Raw genomic sequence first — 12,397 nt, forward strand, 5'->3', positions numbered from 1 at the left:
AAAAAAAAAAAAAAAAAAAAAAAAAAAAAAAAAAATGAGGGACGGACATAAGGGAGGAAAAGCTCTCCAGGCAGAGAGAACAGCAAGTGCAAAGGCCCGGTGCCTGAGCAACCGCTCTCTGAAGGCAGCAAAGACCCCACTGGCGATTCCTGGCCCCGGGCCATTCTAGGGTTACTGAGCAGATGTGACCTCCAACTCACCCCCTCACTGTGCTGCACCACACTGCCAACATTATGCAGAGACTGGAAGTTTTGGGTGTTCACAGAGCCAAACTCCACAATCTCGTCGTCCACTTGCAGACCCTAAAGAAAGAGAAAATAGAAAACCAGGGTAGAGGTTAAATGTGCTTCTGGTGTTCTTTACCCTTCCATGTCCAATTTAACGTCCAGGCCAAGAGCTTGTTTTCCACCAAGAAGAGTGGCAGGTGCGAAGCAAAGAGGTCAGGCATTTAGCTATCTCCCGTGGGAAGCGGCGGCGGGTAACTGGGTCACCTCCTCCTGCGGGTTCCTTCTAGGAAAAGAGGGCCAGATCTGCTCAACGTCTGATAAAAGCTGGTGGCGGTACAGGCCGTAAAGAATGTGGGGTAGGGGTGCCTGGGTGGCTCTGGGTTAAAGCCTCTGCCTTCAGCTCAGGTCATGATCCTGGGGTCCTGGGATCGAGCCCTGCATCGGGCCCTCTGCTCGGCAGAGAGCCTGCTTCCCCCTCTCTCTGTCTCTGCCTGACTCTCTGCCTACCTGTGATCTCTGTCAAATAAATAAATAAAATAAAATAAAAAAGAATGCAGAGTAAAAGCCAAATGCTGTTTTCTGGGGTCAGGGGCGAAAAGAGGCAGGCCAACTTCGGCCTCTTTTTTTCAGGGGGTCAGAATTAATTAATTAATTAATTTTAAGATTTTTATTTGAAAGAAAGTGAGCCAGAGAGAGAGCATGAGCAGAGGGGAGGGCAGAGGCAGAGGCAGACTCCCCACTGAGCAGGGAGCCTCATGTGGGCCTTGATCCCAGGACCCTGGGATCATGACCTGAGCCAACTCAAGAAGCTTAACAACTGAACCACCCAGATGCCCCCAGAGGTCAGAATTTAGACACATCTGGGGCACCTGGGTGGCTCAGTCATTGGGCGCCTGCCTTTGGCTCAGGTCATGATCCCAAGATCCTAGCCCTACCTCGGGTTCCCTGCTCAGCGGGAAGCCTGTTTCTCCCTCTCCCACTCCCCCTGCTTGTGTTCCCTCTCTCGCTGTCTCTCTGTTAAAAAATACATAAAATCTTTAAAAAAAAAAAAAAAAAAAGAATTTAGAAAAGTTTCCCCTAGAGGTCCCCAGACAAGCAGCCACAGGCACAAGGCTGACCTAGGACTAGTGTGACCCTTTCACTCTAAGAACACACTGATCACGAGTCACTCACTCCTTCAACAAGTATCTGTCATGGGCCAACTACAGCCCTGTGCTAGATGCTGTGGACAGAGCAGCAAGTAAAATGAGGCTCGAGTATAACTTACCATCCTGTGATCACTACAGACAGTGGGAAGGACCTGGATGTAGGACCCAGTTCCATAGCTGAGGAGCTACATGTCTTGGCACCAGTTACTCCCGGTCTTAGAGGATTTTTTCATGGGTAAGATGGGGTTAAGATCAGTGCTTACCCCAGGAGGCAGCTGTGGAATTAAATATTAACCACACAGGCACATAAAAACTTGAACATGATGTTCAGACTCGCATTACTCATCATATCCAAAAGACGGAAATCAAATGTTCATGAACTGATGCGTGGATAAAATCAATGGCATCTATCCACATGATGGAATAGTATTCAGCCATGAAAAATAAAGAAACAGAGATACATGTTCTCTCACAGATGAACCCTGAACACATGATATTAAGTGGGAACAGCCAGTCATAAAGGACCATATATGATTCCATTTAGATCAAGTATCCAGAATAGGCAAATTCAGAAACAGAAAGCAGACTGGTGGTTGCCAGGAACTGGGGGGAGGTAGGACTGGGGGCTGATGGCTAACCAGCATAGGGTTTCCTTCCAGAATCATGAAAATGTTCTCCAACTGTTGGCAGTGATGGCTGCCCAGCTCTGGGACTACATTAACAGCCACGGAACCGTACGCTCCAAATGGGTAAACTGTATGGTATGTGAACAGTTTCTCAATAAAGCCGTTTAAAACTTTTTAAAAAATATGCCAGGTAAGATCTAGAACTCACTTGGCAGGACAGCTGGTGCAAAGCAAGGACTCAGTAAATGGCAATACTACTGTCCTTCTCATGTGTACGACTCGGTGCCCAGCTGAAGTAAGCCCAAGAAGAGAGCCTCTTTCCCTCTCTCGGAATACTTACCACCTTCTTCCTTGTGTCTCGGGTCTCTCCCTGAGCAGGTCAGTGGGCAGCAGGGGCTGACTCCCCTCCAGAGCCCCGGCCCCAGCACAGGGCTGGACCCCCAGGGCTCCATCAGTGTTTGCGAAGTAAGTGGGTGAAGTCCGGCTACAGCATGTCTGTCCACGGTCTGCCCCCACCGCACACCCCCACCCGAGGCTACCTGACCCACCGTACCCTCCAGGTATGGATTTAGGGGATAGGGTTCTGGCTTACTGCAGTACTGGCGGGGGAGCCCGGGCTGACGCTGTTCACTTTGGCGAAGGCCTGCGGGGGGCTGAGGCCCTCACTCTGGCCCAGGCTGCGGCTCATGGCCTCCTTGTGGGCCTCAGCCATGTCCCGGGCCTGCTTCTCCTTGTCGCGAGCGTGCAGCTGGTGCAGGGCCTCTTCCACCTGCTTCATGATGGCCTTGTGATCGTTCTGCAAGCCTGGGGGGAGAACGCCACATCAGGGGAGGAGGAAGACAGGCCAAGGACACGAGACTCCCACATCCGTTCACTGAAGGGTTAACGAGCACTTACTCCTGGCCAATGGACTAGAGGCAGAGGACAACCTGTGGCCAGGACGATGCTCACAGTCCAGCAAGGGAAGCCGCTCAGGAACAAGTCATTGCTGGACCTGCTGATGACTGCCGCTGTGGGCAAGCCAGCCAGGACCGACCCTGCCAATCTAGATCAGGGGCAACGTCCCAAAGGCAGCGCTGTTTCACCTGAGACCGGAAAGGTGCAGAGAAATAAGAAATCGCCCCAGTGAATCCAGAGCCGGCGCTACAAATGCACACATGGGGCAAGTGTGCTGGCCACGCAAATGAGTGACGTGAGCCGCGTGTAAGAAGGACTTCACCTTTCTCCTAATGCCCCGGAAGGAAAAAGGGATGCCTAAATCTGCTAATACGCGGCAGGCGATGTTCAGTCTGGGAGAAGTAACAGGAGAAAAGCTGGAAATTAGAAATTTGGGGGTAAAATCCTCTTTTGCAGTATTGATGGCTAATCCAAAATGTGGCAAACTGGGGCGCCTGGCTGGCCCTGTTGGAAAAGCATGAGACTCTTGATCTCTAGGGTTGTGAATTCGAGCCCCATGTTGGGTGTAGAGCTTAGTTAAAAAAAAAAACAAAGAGGGGCGCCTGGGTGGCTCAGATGGTTAAGCGTCTGCCTTCAGCTCAGGTCATGATCCCAGGGTCCCAGGATCAAGTCCCACATTGGGTTCCCTACTCAGTAGGGAGCTTGCTTCTCCCTCTGCCTCTCTCTATCTCTCATGAATAAATAAAATCTTTTAAAAAACAAAACAAAAGAAACAAAAATGAAACAAAAACAACTTCTGAGAATAGTTTTTCAAAGAGGATCAGTAAGAATTGCTCAGAGGCGCCTGGATAGCTCAGTCAGTTAAACGTCTTTTTAAAGTGTGGGATTAGCAAAGAGATAGATCAACAGAACAATACAAAAAACTAAGAGACCTAAATAGGTCTGCAAGTTTCCTATGTAATACTGCTAGCATTTCACATTAATGGAGAAAGAACAGGCTATTTAATAAATGGTGCTAGAACATCAGGGGAACCATCTGGAGAAAAAATAAGTCAGCACTCTCTCTCACATGGTAGGCTCTGCTTCTCGAATTTCCCTCAGAATCCTAAATGCCAAGGAAAGCAGGCCACAGCCCTGGGGAGTCTGAGGGTTGAGCCAAAAGCCCCAAACTTCCCTCAGTCTTCACATGGTTTTTCCCTACTATGTATCTTCCACTTGTTTCAATACAAAAAAGGTTGCTTTCCCCAAAACTTCCAAGGAAAAGTGATGCTTTAAGAAGCTGTTCTAGGGGCGCCTGGGTGGCTCAGTGGGTTAAGCCACTGCCTTCGGCTCGGGTCATGATCTCAGGGTCCTGGGATCGAGCCCCGCATCGGGCTCTCTGCTCAGCAGGGAGCCTGCTTCCTCCTCTCTCTCTACCTGCCTCTCTGCCTGCTTGTGATCTCTCTCTGTCAAATAAATAAATAAAATCTTTCAAAAAAAAGAAGCTGTTCTAGGGGGCGCCTGGGTGGCTCAGTGGGTTAAGCCTCTGCCTTCGGCTCGGGTCATGATCTCAGGGTCCTGGGATCGAGCCCCGCATGGGGCTCTCTGCTCGGCGGGGATCCTGCTCCCAACCCCCCCGCCTGCCTCTCTGCCTACTTGTGATCTCTGTCTTTCTGTCAAATAAAATAAATGAAATTAAAAAAAAAAAAAAAAAGAAGAAGAAGCTGTTCTAGGATCACAGGGCAGCTCTGAGGAACGTTCGACAGCTTGAGAAGTACCTCACTCCTATGGTTACTTGTGTCTCCAGAAGCTCAGCCTTATACCAAAACAGGCTACGGATGGAATCAAGATTCAGACACATAAACCATGAAAAATGTGCCTGATAAATTCCCCTCTACTAGGACTCTGTGGGAGAGGCTGCCACTTGCCCACCCGTGGCAGGGGTGAAAAACAGCCCCACACGAACCTGCCAGTATGTTAGCATGGGCAACATGGGGCTTTACAGATGTGGTTAAGTTCAGGACCCTGACTGGGGAGATCACCCTGGATTACCTAGGTGGGGGGGTCCACTGTGATCACAGGGGTCTTCGTAAGTGAAAGCGGGAGACAGAGAGAGAGAAAGAGGAGGGATTGGGGGACCAGAGGTTGGGAGGTGCAGCCCTGGAGAAGGGAGGGGCTCTGAGCCATGGAACATGGGCACCTCCAGAGGCTGGGGAAGCTAAGGCATGGGCTCTTCCCTGGAGCCTCCAGAAGGAACACAGACCTGCCAACACTTCCATCTCCGCCCAGTGATACCCATTTGGATATCTGATTATTTTAAGACAATAAATTCCTGACCTCTGAAGCCACTGAGTCTGTGGGTATTTGTTACAGCAGAAACAGAAACTCCTACACTGCCCCACCGCTACTCTCAACTTGTTCCTCAACTACAAACAAATAAATGACTTTATTTAGGACAGTGACACGCCCACCACAGGGTACACTCCCCAGTGTGTCTTGCAGGCAGAAGGGCCTAGGAGGGGAAAGCAGAAATCAGTGCCACAAGGCGGAGGAGGGACCTGCAGGACAGATCCTTAAAGGGAGGGTACTGGCTAGCAAAGGACCTTTCGCCCTTCCTACCTTCTTCCTTCCTTTCCTTCCTGCTTGGCACATGGACATGGTGACCCTAAAGACAGACGGCATGTCCTACGGATGGCAGAGCCTGGGATGTGATGGTCAGCCCCCCACTGGCGACCTCCACATGTCTGTACTGAGGGACGGAACACTCCCGCGTGAGTGACTGCAGACAGGTCACTATCCTTCCCAGGTGAACGTCTTTCCTAACACAAAACTGATTATTGATTAGGACTGTAAGCAGTTTGTGACTTGGGTTTCTATCATCATTTCAGGAAAGTTTCCACAGTGAAGCCAAGTCCTTAAAAACAAAATAAACACTGAAACCATCAATTTCGAACCCTAGAGGCAGCTTCATTTCCTCAGTTCTCAATCCCTGGATGGGGACAGTGAGTTCATCCCATGACAAAGGAAGAGAGGGAAGCAGAGAATAATACGGATGAGTGAGATTTCACTCGTGTGCCTCAGTCTCCCTCGCCACCAGCCAGGGGCTCGGCTGTGTGCACCCACGACTCACAGGCGATGTTGTGCCTTGCGGTTCGGACTTGGTACAGGTCCACGTCCGACCGGGGGTAGCCCTCGCAGTCCACCAGCGGCTCGTTCATCCCCACGCCTTTTTGCTGGAGGGAAGAAACATGCTTCAGATCTCAAAGGTACGAAGTCTTCAAGACCTTTTTCTCTTTGCAGCATCATCAGGGGGACAGGAACGAAAGCTGTCACATGTGACACACACAGCACAGGACACATACTTTCCCCACATGCTCCCGCAACCACCCTCTGGGCAGGGCACTATTGCTTTTTATTAACTTTTAATAACACAAGTAGTACAAGAATCCATTTTCCTCTTCTGAAGTTAGAACAGGGCAGATAAAACTGAAGACTCTTTGGAGCTTTGTCCCCAAGGCCAGCCTCCTGGACTCCTCCAAACCCTCCTTCCTACAGCAGCTGATACCTGGCTGGTGGCCTTGGAAGTTGGAGGGGAGTGAAAACCCCAAACAGCATCCAGCTGTGGCGGGACTTTGGTTCTTTCGGAAAGTAAAAAGGGACCTAAAAGGGATTTCAAAGAGGTTTTTATCCCTTGAAGGACACACTGATATCAGCTGCCACCTCCGGGGAAAGGAACTGGGTGGCTAAGGGACAGGGAAGGAAGAGGGACTTTTCATTTTCTATCCCTTTGTAGACTTTTTGAATTTTGACCACGGATGTGTATTCCCTATTCAAAACAATACATTTAACATTTTAAAAGTCTTTTCCTAAGTAAGTCAGAGCAGGGTGCACAAAGGCAATGAAACGCATCGTGTGATGGAGGGCAGAGAGTTTCCAGTTGGTTAGACTTTGATTTGAATCTGTTCTGCCGTGTACCATCTTGGTGCCCTTGGTTAAGACCTTCCCCTCCCCAAGCCTCAGCTTCCTCAATTATAAAATGGGAATAATGGCACTCGCCTCCCTCTCCACTTGTCATGAGAATTATGAGCTGACCTGTGGAGTGCTTAGCACAGTGCAAGGCACACCGACAGTGGGGTGAATAGTGGCCCCCAAAAGATGTGTCCCAAGTCCTAACCCTTTAGAACCTGTAAATGTGACCTTGTTTGGCAGGGAGTGGGGGGACAAAAGGATCTTTGAAGATGTAATCCAGGCTCTCAAGATAAGATTATCTTGGATTTAGGGTGGATTCTTAATGCAATGACAAGTACCCTTGCAAAGAAGAGAGGGAGAGGGGCGCCTGGGTGGCTCAGTGGGTTAAAGCCTCCGCCTTCGGCTCAGGTCATGATCCCAGAGTCCTCGGATCGAGCCCCACATCGGGCTCTCTGCTCTGCGGGGAGCCTGCTTCCTCCTCTCTCTCTGCCTGCCTCTCTGCCTACTTGTGATCTCTGTCAAATAAATAAATAAAATCCTTAAAAAAAAAAAAAGAAGAAGAAGAAGAAGAGAGGGAGATCCACAACACAGAGAAGACGGTGTGATCAAGGGCAGAGACTGGAGTTACCCAACTGTAAGCCAGGGATGACCTAGGACAGAGGCATGAACAGAGTCTCCCTCAGAGCCCCAGAAGAAACCAACCCTGCTGACGTCTCACTTATTTTTAGCATAATATTTTATTGTTTAGAGGTACCACAATTTACTTATCTGTTCACCGACTTAAAGACATCTCAGTGGTTTCAAGTTTTGGCAGCTGTGAAAAAAGCTGCTGTGACCATCACGAAGGTTTTTGTATGGACACATTTTCAACTCCTCTGGGTACATACCATGCAACCCAACTGTGGATGGTACGGTGAGAGTGTGTTTAACTAGGCCAGAAACTGCGCCCTGCTTTTGCATTCCCACCAGCGCTCAATCAAAAGTTCCTCCACATTCTCACCAACATCTGGAGTCGGAATTGTGGTGAATACTGGCCATTCTGACACCTATGTAGTAGTACCTCACGGTTGTTTTAATTTGCATTTCTCTGATGACGTATGATCTGCAGCACCTTTCCATATGCTTACTTGCCATCTACAGACCTTCTTTGGCAAGGCGTCTGTTAAGGTCTTTGGCCAATTTTTTAAATCAAGTGGTCTGCCTTTTTAAGGATTGAGATCGAAGAGTTCTTGGTATTTTCTGCATCCCTTGTTAGGTATCTGCAAATAACCTCTCCCACATGGAGAGCTGTCTTTTCCCTCTCTTGACTGTGTCTTTTGAGACACACATTTTTTTTTATTTTTTTATAAACATATAATGTATTTTTATCCCCAGGGGTACAGGTCTGTGAATCACCAGGTTTACACACTTCATAGCACTCCCCATAGCACTTACCCTCCCCAATGTCCATAACCCCACCCCCCTTTCCCGACCCCCCTCCCCCCAGCAACCCTCAGTTTGTTTTGTGAGATTAAGAGTCACTTATGGTTTGAGACACACATTTTAAATTCTAATGAAGTCTGTTTATCTACTTTTTCTTTCGTTGCTTGTGATTTTGGCATCACATCTGAGAAGGTTTTGCCTGATCCAAGGTAACAAAAATTTACTCCCAGGCTTTTTCCTAAGAGATTTATAGTTCTAGCTCTACCTCCTTTAAAAAAAAAAAAAATCACAGAGCAGGGCTTCAGGTTAAGCTTTCAGCCAACAGTGGTAAACAGTCAAAAGGAACGAACATATTTTATCAATGTGATATGCATTTTTATCTTATATTTAAGGGAAAAAACTTCCCAGTTTTTTCATATGCTGTAGAGTTATAAAATTTTCATTTAAGATAAACTTATTTAGGGACACCTGGGTGGCTCAGTAGGTTAAGCCTCTGCCTTCGGCTCAGGTCATGATCCCAGGGTCCTGGGATCAAGCCCCACATCGGGAACTCTGCTTGGCAGGGAGCCTGCTTCTCCCTCTCTATCTGCCTGCCTCTCTGCCTACCTGCGATCTCTGTCTGTCAAATAAATAAATAAAATCTTAAAAAAAAAAAAGATAAACTTATTTAAGTAAAAAAGTGGATCAACATGAAGAAAAATACCAAGGGAACGGCAGTACAGGATGTATTATGGATACAGCATTCTGTTTGAGGTATAAAATAAAGTTCGGAAAATTGTTAGCATAACGCTTGAAAACACAAGTTCTGGATTCAATGGGCCTGAGATCTGAATCTCATTTTGTGACTCCAAGCAAGTGACCTCCCCTCTCTGAGCCTCAGGGTAACACACCAACTTCACAGGTGGTTGTGTGGATTTCATGATATAACACACAAACCAGCGCCCCTCAGGCATTTAACCAGCACCCAGTAAAATGGTACCCCGGCCTTCATTTAATGCTTCCATTTTACTCCCATCACCTAAAATGCATTTCATCCAACCTACCTAGGATGTACCTATTTTTCCTCTGCAAACTGATTTGTGGTTTTACACTCATTGGCCTAGGAAAAACTACCAGTTTTGGAGTCAGACCTGGGAACTAGGCCCACCACAGCCCTAGACAAGGGTTAGCCTCACCCTGGGCCTCAGTTCCCTCCCTACACAATAATGATAACGAACCTTACCCGTCACTCAGAGCTCGGTCTTTAGAGCAGCAGCAGCAGCATCGCTAGGAATTTGCTAGAAATACAGCATCTGCACCTACACGCCCCGTCCTCATCAGAAACTGAATTTTAACGAGATCCCCAGGTGCTCGCCAAACACATCAAAGTTTAAGACGTTCTGACGTAAAGTGGGTTAGCAAAGCACAGATCTTCTGGTACACGTTCAACACCGAAGCTGGTGGTGATTATCACCCTACCGCTGCAAATGTATTAGCTCTGTGGCCCGAGGCAGGTTTAAGTTAAGTAACGCCTGTTTCCTCACCGCTAAAATGGAGGGAATGACAGACCTCAGCCCCAAAAGGCTGCTGCGAGGGTTAAATGAGCTAACCGATGTAAAGCAATTAAAACAGCGCCCAGCACACGGTAAGGGCTCCATAAACGCTTGCGGTAATACCAACACCCATTGCTTAGTTAATCCCGTTAGTTCCTCCTGCCTGCTGCCGACAGGGGCCGCAGTTGTCCCGCTATGAGCCTCCCAGGCAGGTAGCGATCCACCGCGGAGAGCTCAGACGCAGGCCGCCCGGGAGCCCCGAGCCCACACTCACGCTCTCCAGCACTTCATAGTTGGCTTTGATCTGCGCCTCGATCTCCTCCTTGCGCCGTATCAGCTCTTGGACGTCGCTGACAGTCACCACGCCGGCCTGCGGGGAGCCTTCGCTCTGCCTATTTTCCCCCTCCGACATTGCGTACCTCCGCGCGGGATCCCGAACGCCGGGCTTCCCGGCTTCCTGGATGCGGACGCCCGAGGAGACTGCGGCTACGGCTCCGCCCGCGGGCCAAAATTCCTCGCCACCCGCGAGCCGCCGTTGAAGGGAGGGGTGTGGTTTCGGGGGGGCGGGGTCGCCGGAAGCCACACCCCGCTGAAACAAATCCTTTGGTGACGTGGGAAGAACAGGATGGGGAGGCAGGGGTTCCAGGTCCCTCACCAGCTAGAACAGGATGATCACTCCCTCCGTGACTCATTTGCTTTCCGCGTTCCTTTAGCAGACATCTACTGAGTGCCTACCATATGCTTGTGCCAGAGCGCCGTGCCGGGCGCTCCAGCTCCGCTCCTCACATCTACCCAGCCCTTCAGAGTTAACAAAACACATTCAGATGCCTTATCCCTCTTCTTTTTTTTAAAGATTGTATTTTTAAAATTATTGTGGATATCACTGTTATTTTTTAGAGAGAGAGCTTGCACGCGGGAGGTAGGGAGAAGCAGGGGAGAGAGAGAATCCTAAGCATGCTGCATGCCAGGAGCGGTAGGGAGTCGGGAGGGAGGGGGCTGTATCTCAGGATCCTGAGGTCAGGACCTGAGTGGATATCCACCCAGGCACTCTAAGATTTTATTGTTTTTAAGTACTCTCCAAACCTAAAGTGGGGCTGGAACTTGGAACCCCCCAGATCAAGAGGCACATGCTCCACTGGCCAAGCCAGCCAGGTTCCCCGCTTTATCCCCCATTTTACAGACCCTACAAGCTTAGGTTCAAATCTGGTTCTTGCCACTTACTGCAAGATACATGACCTTAGGTAAATTACTTCGCTGCTCTGAGCCTGTTTCCTCATCTATAAAATGGTTGCAATATATCTCAGGGCTGTCATTTTGCCAACAAATATTTATCGAATGTCTCATATATGTCATATGCTGCCCCAGGTGCTGAAAAGGTAAAGAATTGAGTTATGACTCAGTGTCTCTTACGTATGAAGGCCTCTATAAATTTTTCCAAATATAATGATGATAGGGGCGCCTGGGTGGGCTCAGTGGGTTAAAGCCTCTACCTTCCGCTCAGGTCATGATCTCAGGGTCCTAGAATCGAGTCCTGCATCGGGCTCTCTGCTCAGCAGGGAGCCTGCTTCCCCCCATCTCTCTCTCTGCCTGCCTTTCTGCCTACTTGTGATCTCTGTCAAATAAGTAAATAAAATATTTAAAAAATATATAGTGATAATAATTTATCAAATACTTACAATGTGCCAGACACTGTTCTAAGGGCCTTATATGTATCAATCCAACAACCTTGTGAAACCAGGATTATTATTGTCCTCATCTGACAACTGAGAAAACCCTTTCAGTAACCAACTTGCTCAAACAGAAGAATAAGCTTCCAAATTTTCAGTCCAGCTTAGTGAAATGATGAAACTTGACATCTAAACATGTGCCCCCTAACATTTTGCACTGAAAAGGACACACCATCACCTATGTAGTATTCAAACATGTTTGTCCTAAATCTAATCATGGTAAATAAACACAAATCCAAATTAAAGAACACTCTTCAAAACAACAGGCCTGAACTCTTCAAAAAAGGTCAGTGTTGTGAAATACACATATACAAGCTAGGCAATTGCCTAGCTTAAAGACTAAACAGACACAACAATTAAATGTAACGTGTGATCCTTGATTGAATCCCAATTCCCCTCAAAAAAAAAAAAAAAAGGGGGACGCCTGGGTGGCTCAGTTAGTTAAGCAGCTGCCTTCGGCTCAGGTCATGATCCCAGCGTTCTGGGATCGAGTCCCGCATCGGGCTCCTTGCTGGGCAGGGAACCTGCTTCTCCCTCTGCCTCTGCCTGCCACTCTGTCTGCCTGTGCTCGCTCTCTCTCTCTCTCTCTCTCTGACAAATAAATAAACAAAATCTTTTAAAAAAAAGAAAGATAGAAAAGAAAAGAAAAAACCCTATAAAGGACATTCTTGGGACAACTGGGGGAAACTGAATATGGATAGGGTAGTAGTGATGGGATAAGTTTGATACTTTGTACAGTGGTTAGATAAGACGATGTCCTTAGCAAATGCACCTGTGGTATTTAGGGGCAAGAGAGGCAACTTACTTTCAAATGCTTCAGAAAAAAGGACAAATATATATTTGTAGACAAGAGAATGATAACATAAATGT

At 48.2% G+C, this 12,397-nt stretch overlaps 1 protein-coding gene across 2 annotated transcripts in view; it reads right to left on the reverse strand.

Annotated features, from left to right (window-relative positions):
- Positions 1 to 10,295, reverse strand: part of LOC111156408 (proteasome 26S subunit, non-ATPase 9) — a 21,438-nt gene extending 11,143 nt beyond the window's left edge. The window contains exons 1-4 of one of the 2 annotated variants that reach the window (XM_022517282.1): positions 10,075 to 10,295; positions 6,008 to 6,110; positions 2,594 to 2,805; positions 201 to 302 (exon numbers count right to left, since the gene is read on the reverse strand). In XM_022517282.1, the coding sequence (XP_022372990.1) occupies positions 201 to 302; positions 2,594 to 2,805; positions 6,008 to 6,110; positions 10,075 to 10,212 (555 nt within the window). In that variant the 5' untranslated portion in view covers positions 10,213 to 10,295. The remainder of the gene's footprint in view (positions 1 to 200; positions 303 to 2,593; positions 2,806 to 6,007; positions 6,111 to 10,074) is intronic. The other variant, XM_022517283.1, reaches the window with a different exon arrangement.
- Positions 10,296 to 12,397: the final 2,102 nt, after the last annotated feature.

Source organism: Enhydra lutris, unplaced genomic scaffold (genome assembly GCF_002288905.1).
Source record: "Enhydra lutris kenyoni isolate GAN:26980312 unplaced genomic scaffold, ASM228890v2 scaffoldscaffold46, whole genome shotgun sequence".
NCBI classification, from domain to species: Eukaryota; Metazoa; Chordata; class Mammalia; order Carnivora; family Mustelidae; genus Enhydra; species Enhydra lutris.